General features: G+C 42.0%; 1 protein-coding gene across 2 annotated transcripts in view; it reads right to left on the bottom strand.

Moving 5' to 3' along the window:
• Nucleotides 1-13,149, bottom strand: part of ANKRD44 (ankyrin repeat domain 44) — a 309,567-nt gene that overhangs the window by 70,881 nt on the left and 225,537 nt on the right. For both annotated transcript variants that reach the window (XM_045806381.2, XM_045806382.2), the window contains exons 15-16: nt 11,474-11,554; nt 8,866-8,977 (exon numbers count right to left, since the gene is read on the bottom strand). In XM_045806381.2, coding sequence (XP_045662337.1) covers nt 8,866-8,977; nt 11,474-11,554 — 193 coding nt within the window. The remainder of the gene's footprint in view (nt 1-8,865; nt 8,978-11,473; nt 11,555-13,149) is intronic.

Raw genomic sequence — 13,149 nt, forward strand, 5'->3', positions numbered from 1 at the left:
AGGTAGAGGGAGAACCAGGCTCCCCACTGAGCAGGGAGCCTGATGCAGGACTCGATCCCAGGACCCTGGGATCATAATCTGAGCTGAAGGCAGACACTTAACTGACTGAGCTACCTGGCTGCCCCTAAAATCCAATTTTATAAGTAGTTATAGAGCTATTCAAATGATCTACTTTATATTGGGTAAGTTGTGGTAATTTGTGTTTTATGATTAATTGATCCATCTCACCTAAGTTGTCAAATTTATGTGTGTAGAGCTATCTGAAATGTTCCTTTATTATCCTTCTGATGTCTGAAAGGTCTCTAGGAACATTCTGTTTCATTCCTGATACTAGGAATTTGTGTCTTCTCTCATGCATGTGCTCTCTCTCTCTCTTTCTCTTTGGGTCAGTCTCAGTAGAGGTTTGTTATTAATCTTTTCAAAAGAAACAGATTTTTAAAAATTGATTTTCTCCATTATTTTTCAGTTTTCAATTTTATTTATTTCTGCTCCCGTCTCTATTATTTCCTGTTTCTGCTTATTTGGGCTTTATTTTGTTCTTCTTTTTCTAGATTGAGGTGAAAACTTAGATTGACTTAAGACCTTTCCTCTTTTCTACTGTAAACATTTAGAGCTATAAATTTCTTCTGTGCTAACTTAAATGTATCCCCAAATTTTGATTTGTTGCATTTTTCTTTTCATTCAATTCAATGTATTTTCTCAAATTCCTTTGAGATCATTTTCTTTGTCCTGTGGATTCTTTAGAAGTCTGTTATTTGATTACCAAGCATGGGAGATTTTTCCTGGTATGTTTCTGTTACCAATTTCTAGTTTTATTCCATTGTGGTAGGAGAACACCCTCTATATGATTTCAATTCTTTCACATTTGTTGAAGGCACTTACAAATATTCGTGCTGTTTTTGTTGGGTGGAGTGTTGTATAAATGTCAATTAGATCCTCTTATTTGATAGTATTATTGAGCTTTTCTATATGCTTGATGATTTTCTGTCTAGTTGTTCTATCAATTATTGAGAGAGAAGTGCTAGAGTCTCTAACTATGATTGTGGATTTCTCTTTTCAGTTCAATTGGTTTTGGTTTCACGTATATTACCATTCTGTTGTTTGGTGCATATACATTTAGGACACTCTCCTTCAGTGGGCTCCAGTCTTTACTGGGCTGCCTTCCCAACATCTTCTCCTTGGGCTCCAGCCAAATTAGACTACCTTTCTGCCTTATTCAGGCCTACCAAAAGAGTTTTTTAACTGAATAGGAAGGAAGGAAAGAAAGAAGGAAGGAAAAAAAGAGGGAGGGAGGAAAGGCCAGATTAAACTTTTTTAGGCTTTTAAACTATATTCTCTTTAAGAAATCTTCCCTTCTCCTATATCATTGAGTCCTTAGAAGCAGCCATTCCAACAGCAATAATTTTCCTTCTTTGCAGCCTCTAGTGCTATCCATCTGGAAGAAATTACAGAAAATGTGTGTGGGGGGATGGAGGGTGAGTGTATGTAATTTTAATTTGGTGAATATCTTCGTATTAGTTTGACACGTTAGTATAAGTTTTCAGATCTTGAGGAAGAAAATAACGGAGGGGATATTGTGATAAAATGAGCTGGTGCTGGGAAGTAATCAAATCGAAAGAAAAGGCCAAACCACAGAAAAGTAAATTTTCATTCTTCTCTCACTTGCGTCTCTTCTATAAAATACCTTCCTAACAGGACAGTCACCATAGTAGTTATAAACTAGAATTTAAGTTTTATTATTAAGTCAGGCTTAATCATTCATAAGTGTATTTCATTTGTTCAACAATTTGGGGTACCTGATAAGTGCCTGGCATTGCCAGAACCTCTGTCTTGTAAAGTAGGTATTTAAATCCATATATATATATATATAGGAGAATAGTTGATTCTTCCTTCCAGCTTGGAATTAATCTTTCCTAAAACAATGATTCTAAGTGTGTGACTTTGTATTGAGCCAATGAGTCATGGGGTATAATCACACACTAACTTTATTTTCCTTTTCCCAATACCGGGTCTAATCTCCTTTATGAGGCTACTTCTTTTCCTGTCACCTCAGATAAAATCTCCAGCTAATAATAATAAGTTCTCTGGGCCCTTTAGTTACAAGTATAACTTCATATCAGTAAGTAGTACGTCTACTCCAGTGAAGTAATCACAAACTCTGAATGCTCTTTAATGCTGAAGCTTCTCTCTGCCTCCCACAACGCCTGCAGTGGGGAAAGAAGGAGACAAGGCTGACTTCTCTGTCCCCAGCCTACAGCTTCTCCTCCTCCTTTCTCCTCCTTGTCTGCCTCTGCCTCTTCCAGGACTGGGAGAGACAGGAGGAAAAGAGGACACGGAAGGGGACATGGACAATGGTCTGACTGGCACCCTTCTGGCAGTGACATTCTCTGTCTATCTGGGATGCTGAGGTAAGTTCTGAGAGTTCCCTGTAAGATCTTATGTTTCTCTTTAACTAAATTAGAAGAAAAAACAAGACCAGCATTGTTAAGATTTCCTCTGCCTGTTGGAAGTCTGCCTGCTGGGAGGTCATTTACGCCTCCAGGTCCATCTCCGAGAAGCACCTCTGGGGACAGAAAAAAGTCTTCAGAGACTTGTTTGGGGCTGGGGTTCAAGTCTGCTGATTTTTCATCTTCTCATATTCAGATAACTGCTTAGAAATCCTACCCTTTTAAACTCTTCTTCTGTACCATGCTTTCTTAGTCTTGAGAAGCTTAATTAGACCTTGCCAATGTAAGTACATCTTCTCCAGAGCCACATGGTAACAGTTTCCTAAGGTCCTGTGATAAACACAAGAAACAACTCAAAACATTGAGTAGTTTATTTGAAAGCAGCATAATTTCAGTGTTCAGTTACCCAGATATAGTGATCTCCAGAGAATCCCAGAAACTCCTAGGATAGACAAGCAGGGCATTTGTCACCCCCATGGACTCTCACAGCTGAAGTTCAAGTTAGCTCATAACAGGGAAAGGAGGAGAAGGTCCCAGGGAAGCAGCCAAATTCCAAGTAATTTGGCATGGTATAATCTCGGACTGAACTTAATCACAGGCCTAGAGTTTTCAAACAATCTTTCTAAATTTCTGCAGGCAATTTACGTAATTATATTGGCACATACATTTTTCCATTGCAGTAACAAAGCCACAAAGATCTTTATGTTCACAGACCAATCTTTAATATTGTAAAAGAAAAAGAGCACGCCAATATAAACTCACAAATTCCAAATAGGGGCATGATTCTGTAATTTTCCCCTTCAGAGCCAGTAAGAATGCATTCCAGATAGAGGAAAGGGGAGGCATAGGGCTCTCCTTTGCCAACTCCCTTCCTCCACTCAGACATAAGTTTTATTCAGACACGAGATGCCTTATTAGTCAAGTCTCTTCCATTCTGCTTTGATATTTTGAGCCCAATTGAATATGACTTATCACAGCTCTCAGCATATATTTGTGGGGAGATTTTTGCTTGCACCCATAGTACACACGTTTTTGATCACAACCAGCTGAGAACACTGGCCTAAGTAGGCAGACTTGGCAGAATCCTGGACCTTGGCTAGTCTATCAAGGCCAAGGAGTTCATACTGGTTTCTGGAAGTTGTTTGCTCATGAAATGAATTCAATATAAATTTATATAAGGAAGTAGAGTGAAAACAACTAAAATAATTTCTGTTCCTTTTTGATGATAGCAAAATAGACTGAACACAAAGCATGGTTTATAAATTCTAAGCTCATGATCGCAGACAGGAGCCACAAACCATGAATGCCAAGTAAACCCATACCAAGGGAAATGTCAACGTCAAATAAAATCCACATCAAAATTAATGATACGTATTTAATGATATGCATAATCACAGTAATTGCTCAACTAGATGGGAAGAGAGGCAAAAGACAAATTTTATCAACCTTACAAATCAGCTGGCTCTGAAGGCCACCCGTCCTCCTCAATGCCACACCAACTCCCAAAGGACAAAGGCCCTGGTCTCGCAGGGAAGGCTCAAGGGCTACAAATACTCACGTATTCTATTCCTTTCACAGGCCAGAAACATAGGCAACGGAATGTGACATAAAGAAATGACTCCCTGCATAATTCCTGCTTGGAGTCTCCAGGAAGCTATTCAGAGCTACTAGAAACATGGCTTTCACTGGTATAATTCCAGCAGAGGCAGGACCAGTCTGTTAAAAGGATGAGCCCCCAGGAGGATAGGGGTGTTCGCGCGGTGAGACGAGGTAGCAGACTGGCATGGCTGTGGTGCGTCTGAGAAACGCACCTCCTGGTGCATACCGTCCAATTCGTTTGCTTTCCTAATGCCCAGCACCCAAAGAATGGGAGTTTTAAGGAATATGAGGGTATTATGGTATAAGAAAGGGAGAAAAGGAGTATAAATTAGAAAAGGTGTCCCTCAAAAACCCAACTTCTTGTATCAAGAACAAGCCCTATTCTCATCACAAGGGAAAAAAACCCACTTCCTTTTCTTTTTTTCCTTAAGATTTAATTTATTTATTTATTTATTTATTTATTTATTAATTTATTTGAGGGGGGGCAGAGGGAGAGAGAAAGAGAGAGAATCCCAAGCAGATTCCATGCTGAGCATGGAGCCTGACACAGGACTCAATCTCACGACCCTGAAATCACAACTTGAGCTGAAATTAAGAGTTGGATGCTTAACTGACTGAGCCATCCAGGTACCCCTCTTTTTCTTTTGTGTGTGTGTGTGTGTGTGTGTGTGTCCACATGAGGTAATGGATGTTCACTAAACTTATTGTGGTAACCATTTAACAATATATGTAAGTCAAGTCATTATGCTGTACACCTTTTTTTTCAAAAAATTTTAGAAGATTTTTATTTATTTTAGAGAGAGAAAGAGTGTTAGTGGGGGGAGGGGTAGAGGCCGAGGGAGAGAGAATCTCAAGTAGACTCCCTGCTGAGAACGGAGTCCAACGCAGGACTCCATCTCAAGATCCGAGATCACGACCTGAGCGGAAACCAAGAGTTGGATGCTCAACTGACTGAGCCACCCAGGCGCCCCCGTTATGCTGTACAGCTTAACTTTATATGTTGTATGCCAAGTATATCTCAATATAACTGAAAGAAAAAAATAATTAAATGGCATTTCTGGCATGTGATAAACACGTAGTAAATGCCATTAGGGGTGGTCTCCGCCACTCCCAAATCTATCTGCAGCCGTGTGCGCCAGCAGGACGGCTGAGACGGCTGCAGTGGTCTGGCTCTAGGACGCCAGTCCTACGGGAGAGTCCGACTGTGTCTTGTTTTGAGTGGGAGGGGGCAGGTACAAGAATGTTGATAGCTTGTTTAGGATCTCTGCTTAGTTGAACCACTCCCAAGAGGAATTTGAAGACGCATTCCAGAATGGAAATATACAGAACTTTCCATCCAACCACAATCATTCGGGGTAATGAGGAGTATTTTCATCCCATCTGTGTTATAAACCCACTCGGGTCCTTTCCTGAAAGCAAACGATGACATTTCTACCAATTTATATTGATAATCTGGCTTTTTTCAGCTGATGCTACAAATTAAGATCAGTGGATACCTCCCCTTCCTACTTTCAAATGTCTTAAAATTGCCAAGAATGATCATCTCTTTGTAAATCACACAGGGCAAGTTTTGATACAATCAAAGAGGTAATTTCATTATCAGACAGAACTCCAAAAACCTTCTTATGGACAGAAAACCTTTTCGTTGGATAACAGAAATAATGGCCCTGAAATGGCTTTCCTGAAAAATGAAAATAATATGCAATATATTATTTACAGAGAAAGAAAATGTTACAGGATAATCATTCTCAGAATTACTTATGCTATGGGATTAAAGATAACTCCTCATGGGGCGCCTGGGTGGCTCAGTCGTTAAGCGTCTGCCTTCAGCTCAGGGCGTGATCCCAGCATTCTGGGATCGAGCCCCCCATCAGGCTCCTCCGATGGGAGCCTGCTTCTTCCTGTCCCACTCCCCCTGCTTGTGTTCCTTCTCTCGCTGGCTGTCTCTCTCTAAGTCAAATAAATAAATAAAGATAACTCCTCAAAGTACTTTAAAACAGCAAAGTTATTAAGACTATAATAACTTTGTAATAAAAGTTCATATGTCCAATTATGACATGTGGTTTTCATAGAGAAAACCAATTAAAGACAGCTGTGTCTTAAGTACATTTTGGAATGTAGGCTCATAGTGGGTCATAACAATAGTAGTAAGCCTTCACACTGCCACTGATTACTAAACACAAACACACACGCACACACACACACACACAAACGTGCACGCACACACTTTGTGAGGAGCCTTTCTTATGTGGGATCTAAACACAGAGTCCTATCTGGTGATAGGTCTAGACCAACTTCCACAGCCATGCTGGTGTTAGAAGGCAGAAGTGATATTGTCTTATATCTTAACCCATTCCTACCAAGCTTTTGCTCTATGCTGAACAGCCTTGGGTGGTGGTGGAGCATGGCCCTGCACCGGAAGGCAGCATGGTGTAGTAAACATTTCTTGTTTTTAAAATCACGAATCCTGATTCATGATCCTGCTTCTTCCACTGACCAGAACTGTGTCTTTGATACAATCCAGTTACTGCCCTGTGGTTTGGTTTGCTCCTTCACAAGATAAGGGATTGCCCTTTGGCTCCTTGGGGTTCTCCATGGAAGTCCATCTTATAGAAGGATATGAAATCACTGGCTTTCTACATCTTCCTATGGAACTGGGTGGTTTTAAAATAACGTCCACAAATTCTTTGACACCCTTCTCTTTGAAAGGTGGAGTCAACTTTTCCTCCCTCAAGTGACCCTGTGGGACCTTCCAGGCTAGATCATTAAGAGTGACACTGTCTTTCTCTCACTTACTCTCATTCTGGCTCTCTTCCACTGGGTCCCAGAGCAGAATGCTTTTGGATCCCGGAGCCACCATGTAAGATATCCAACTACTCTGAAACTACCATGCTAAAGAAAACCACATAAAGAAGCCCCATAAAAGCTATTTAGATCTTACGACCCAGGTGACTGACATGGGAGTAAAGAAGCCTTTGGGATTAGGCCAGCCCCAGACATTGTCTGTAATCTCACAGGAGACCCTTAACTGGCACTCCTAAGCTCAGCCCTTCCTGAATTCCTGATCCACAGAAACAGCAAGAGATATTAAATAATTACTGTTGTTTGAAGCCACTAATTGTTGGGGTGATGGGTTATGCAGCCACACTAGCTGGAAGAGGAACTCTGATGGAATCAAAACTAGAGGGGGAAAAAATGCCACCCCAAGTTCAAACAATAAAATCTTCAGAATCCGTAAGAAGTTCAGGAAAAAAGACTTGGGGCATCTTCAAGAATGATGAACGTAGGTAAAATTCACCAATAAATGCCACACATAGCAGCACTAGAATAATCAGCTCTTTATTTCCAATCACCTCTTCATTTTCAAATGTCTATGAACATCTTTCCACATTCATGGTTAAGAGAAATACAGTAAGAATGACCTTAAGTGGGGGCGTCTGGGTGTCTCAGTTGGTTGGGCATGCAAATCTTGGTTTCAGCTCAGATCATGGTCTTGGGGTTGTGGAATTCGGCCCCAAGTTGGGCTCTGTGCTCAGCGGGGAGTCTGCTTGAAGATTCTCTCCCTCTGCCCCTCCTGCCGCTTGCACGCATACTCTCTCTCTCTCAAATAAATAAATCTTGAACAAAAAAAATGACCCTAAGTGGAACCACTTAAATCTACCAGCAAGGCCAAAGGTAAAGGAAACTAGCGGGACATCATTCAGTCACTTCTGTGCAGGCACCGACATGACTGCCTGCTGGCTTTCTGCCTCGTGCCTTCCGTAATAGACTGGGCCGTCGGTCAAGTGCGAGTGTTTTCAAAGTCTCCTTTTAAAAGGACAAGGAAAAGAGCCGGAGTCCATTTAAGAAGGCGGCACCTACCATTGGCCCAAAGTTAGAGAGTTTGGTACACCCCACGTATCCTGGTGAAGCGGACCCAAGCATGATGCTTAGGAGATGATGAACGGTGGCCTGTGGACAGGATTTAACCACAAACCCATGCTTTCCCTTCCTGGCCCATTCAGTGTTTTCAAAATAGGAAACTTCACGTAAAAAGTCTAGATTTCTAGTTTCTCTTGAAACACTGGACTTCAATCCTGAGTATGAATTACTACCTGATCTCCACCACTGGCGCTGACAAGCTCCTCTAAAGGGAGACCCTTTAGACACAGCACATCCTATTTGCCACAATCCCCCCACTCCCTATGGCTCTAGCCCGGGCTCACTTCACTTGTTCACTTTACGTTTCTGTCCCCATGGTCACTGAAGTTCATGTCTGGTGACCTACACCAAGAGAAGGGCATCTGACTCCAAACCCCCAGATGTTTTTTTTATAACTACAGGACTGAAATTTTTGGTGGTTCAGAAATTCCAATAAGTTCTGCTGTTGTGTCCTTGCCAATTTCTTTGCTGAAACTACAAATATGGGACCATGACAAACATATCCCTCACGGTTATGTAGGTCCTCTTACAACACTGTTAATGAATGTTAGGGTGATCAGTGTGACTTCGGAAAAATAGACTGAGCGTATCTGATGCATCCAAATTATCTTTAAAATACAAACTGTTCAGACAGCAGTCAAACATTCCTAGTCCAAGTTAACATGGAAAAGAAGCAACTGCCAGTCGGCTGTGAGATTAGGATGGACAGAAACGGAACAAGATCTACATACTGTAAAGTAAAATAACTGAATTACTTACCACAGAATATCTTCAAGGCAATTTCTAGTGGGGACTTAATTAGACAATGAGGGTGTGTGTGAGAGATTAAGACCAGCATTTGCAGGGTTGTGTGTGTGTGTGTGTGTTAGAGAAAACAAAACAAGACAGAACAACTCACCAATTCCAGACATTGTCTGTGGCCATAGGCAGCAGCATAATGTATGCTATTGTAACCTTCCTTGTCCCGGATAGATGGGTCTGCATCATTCTGAAGCAGAAACTCTAGACATCTGTAAGTATAAAAATGAGGTGTTATTTTAGAAAACATCTCTAGACCAAAAGCAGTAATTAATGTAAATATTTTCCTAGTATGAATGTTCCACAAAGCACTTCATGAATTTAAGTGTTTCTTTAAAAACTCCATGGCAATGAGGGTTTATGCACTGGAAGTTTGGGTTTTTTTTAAGATTTTATTTATTTATTCGAGAGAGAGAGTGAGAGTGCACGAGAGCGGGGTGAGGGACAGAGAGAGAGGCAGACTCCCCACTGAGCAGGGAGCCCAATGTGGGAGTCGATCCTGGGGCTCCACGATCATGACCTGAGCCGAAGGCAGCCGCTCAGGACCGACTGAGCCACCGAGGCGCCCTGTACTGGAAGTTTTATATGTGTGTGTGTGTTTCCATCTTTGTTTCAGCTTACAATAGCCATTCTAGAATTCAGGAAAGGCTTTAGGAACAAGAGGGTAGTTAAGTTTATTGAAAGGGGGGGAAGAAATTATTCATGACTATCCCCTCCCCGTTGAGTTGCTTTAATGTCATTATCAATATTGCATATTTATCCATACCCGGGTTCATGTCCGGACTGTGTTCTGTTACAATAATCCATTTGTCTCTTCCTGCATTGATCACAGAATGCTTTAGGTTTTGGTGTGTTTTTTTTTATAGTTGACGTACAATGTTATATTAGTGTCAGGTGTATAACACAGCGATTTCACAATTCTATACAAGATGCAATGCTCATGCTTTGGTAATCTGCACCTTAAAAGGAAGTCTTTTTTTTTTTTAATTTCGGTAATTAAATGCCCATGGACAGGATCCCAGGTATGACCCATTTTAAACAGAATTTGGCTCTTGAAATAAAATCATTCAATAGGACTAGCATTCCAGTGGACACACAATCCCCAGCTTCTGAAAGAATTACATTCTAAAAATCAGTTGGTGAATTTAGTACGTCATTTGGAAAACACTTGGAGTTGCTCCCAAAGAGTTATTTACCCCTGGATAGAGCTGAGCTATCCTACCAATAGCACTCTTAGGAAAAAACAATAGTACTGTAGAATTTGAATATTGTCTAGATTGTTTCTAAAGGGAAATAAATTCCATTTTTAACTGGGGATGCTTTTCTTGTCTCCTCCCAGGCCACGGCTAGCAATCTTGGGACCCAAGCTGCAAAAACAAGACATGCACTTTAAATCAGGAATGTATTTGGATGAGAGGTGTAGCCTCTCTGCATGAAAGCACTCTCAGGCAAGCTGATCCTTCCCCTGCTTGTCCTTTCCCCTCTCCATCAGCTGTTAAGAGGGCTGCTCTGGCTCAGGGCAAGCTGACATTTCTCTGGAGAAGGGGGGTTTTGCGAGGTGGCTTAAGATTCTACAGTCTTTGAATATCATGAAGTTTGGAATATCAGGGAAAAACCTTGGTCATTCTGCTTTACTCATGGCTATGTGTCCTGTCCTCACCCCAGTGACAGCCAAAGTTACGTCCCACAGCCTGTATCAGGGCCACACTCTCTAACTTCTCCCTTCCCCCATGATCCGGACGGATCTCCTCCATGGGAGGAGAGCCCAGTGGACCTCGGGAAGGCCCTAGGGGGGACACGAGCCTTCGGGTGACAGAGAGATTGGTTCCTCTGACAGCTGGAGAAGAGAATAAACAAGGTAAGAACTGTGTGCGTGCAGACTCTTAGAGCACGCCATCCACTAGGTCTCACAAAGCAGGACACAGAGTGTGGGCAGCGCGCATTCATTTGCTCCTTTATTTAACGAACAGTTACTGAACACCTGCAACCTGCTGGGCACGGCCCTGGGCAGAGCTCGACCTTCGCACGGTGCCTTGTCGCACAGGAAGGACTCTCGGAGCATGAGGCATTAGAGCTTCCTGTGCATCAGCACCCTGGGTGATGGCATCGACTCCCAGCTCTTGCCATAGTCCGGGCCGAGTCTCTACCAGAAGCCAGAGATAGGCAGGTGGATGCGGTGTGGCAGTGGCAGCTGTCAGCAGGAGCAGGGGCTGCTTGTGAGCTGGCGTGTGTGTGTGTGTGTGTGTGTGTGTGTGTGCGTGCTGGGGAAGGAGGGGAGAGCACAACAGGTGTATTTCACACTGGAATTTCAAAACATTTATTTCTAGAACCTACTAAATAGTTACCCCCAGGTCATTAAAGGAGAACCTAAGGCCCTTGGAGGAGGCTTAATATGTCCCTTAGGCGTATGACACACGGCAGAGTCAAAAATGATATTTAAGACACCTACTCCTAGAAACTGCTCTGACCCATCACAGTGATGGTCTCAGTAAAGGTTCCAATTTTAGGAAGAGTTCCTTGTGTGAAAATAGCATAACTGAAGGATATTTTAAAAGAATCATCTCTTCTTCACTGAAGGCAAGCCCATATCACTTCCTCAAGATCCCAAATAAAGCCCCCAAATAGCAAGGCTGGCCTATGTGACAACCCAGAAAAGCAGACAAGCAGCAGTAACCACCTCTCGAGCTTGAAGCTGAGCAGAAACTTACAATGCGGCTTCCTTTTCCTTCAGCTCTCTGGCTCTTTCAAGCTCTTCTGAATTTTCATGGGCGTTTCCTAAGATAGTCTTACTTCTCAGCATAAGGGAAAGAAAAAATATTACGATTATTTGCATTCAATAGTTGCTAATGATTTTGATACAACTTCTATCTCAATGATTTTCCTCGCAACCCAAAAGAAATAAGCACTACAGATGTTTTTACTGAGAACGTACGTGGTTCTCTTAAAGGCCATCCAGTAAATCTACTCTCTTCCACGGAACCCAACTGAGAACGTGACTTTCCTAGACCTTCCACCCCAGAATCAGCAAGTAAGACATCAAGTTGTCTATCCTTCCATAAACGTCCTAAACTCCCCAAGTAAATAGGAGGTGATGGAGCTTAAATTTCTTTGACTCCTACCACATTCCTTTCTGTCTCCTTGTCAGTTCAGCATCGCATTGATCCAGGAATGGGGTTCTAGTCACCCCTCAACTGCCAGAGCAATTCTTCATCACCCAAGATTCCTTTTTATAGCTCTTAACACACAAAGTATACTTGTTCCCCCTTCTATTCTAAGTGAACAGCAGAGCGCCTGCTACGGAGTAGAAGCTCAATAAGCATTTATTGACTTAACAACCTGCCTGGCTAGGAGATCCCGAGTGCAGTTACACCAGACTTGCCAATAGCACATGACAGGAACAGTGTTTTCCAAACTGGAAATACAGATCCTAATCCATTATGGAATTGTAAAGTCATTTTAGTAGGTTGCAGTATTTCATTGCTTTTTTTTTTTAAACAAAATAGAAGAGAAAATACCAGAACGCATCACACAGAATAAAGGTAAATATGATCTTAGGAAATTTTTGCTGCCTTTTTACATATATATTTAAAACATACATATTTGAGTGTGTATGCTGGGTCATGCTGTAAAATGTATTTCTTACTGTGGGTCACCGTAAAATAGTTGAAAGCCACTGCTGTATAAGAAAAGAATTTAGTGCTGACCCAGAATCAATTCCATAGCACGGTACAGCAAGTAAGTCAGTAGTTCTCCAAACAGGGTCACCAAAAAGCATTCCTATGAAGGAGGTCCCGGTCCTTGAGTCTTTGAGAATGATCTCATAAGCTGTAGGCAGGCACCTCTCCCTCCTTTTCCACCTGAACTGGTTCATTTATAAATGTTCTTCTTTCTATTCCTAGGCACCTAGAATCCAAACATGTCCAGGGCATCCAACTTCCTCTCCTCCAACTCCTGAAAGAGCTTTCATGCCCAGTTTGGAACAACAGTGCCAATTTTACACACACTGACGCTGCATCTGAAGACTACTGGGATTATACAAATACTTCCACCATGTGACGAATTTATTAGCAAATGTAAGTTTGAGGGCAAATGAAGCATTTCAGTGGTGATGAGAAAACTGTACGATATGACAAAATAAATTACAACTGATTTTGAATGAACTGAAAACCTGGGCTTGACAGCCACATTTGGCATTCAACCCAAAAACCAGAGAAGAGAAACAATGGGGCAGTGACACGTAATAATCAAACATAAAGAGAGCAGAATGGAAAAACCGGGGTAGGGATGAGGCAATTCTAACTCCTCTGGGTCTGCGTGAGAGAGATTCTTCATTCACTGTTTCCATAAGGCAGCATGTAGAAAACTTAGCAAACCCTCCCCCTCC

This window comes from Ursus americanus, chromosome 1 (assembly GCF_024610735.1).
Source record: "Ursus americanus isolate L20-20 chromosome 1, mUrsAme1.1.p, whole genome shotgun sequence".
Lineage (NCBI taxonomy): Eukaryota > Metazoa > Chordata > Mammalia > Carnivora > Ursidae > Ursus > Ursus americanus.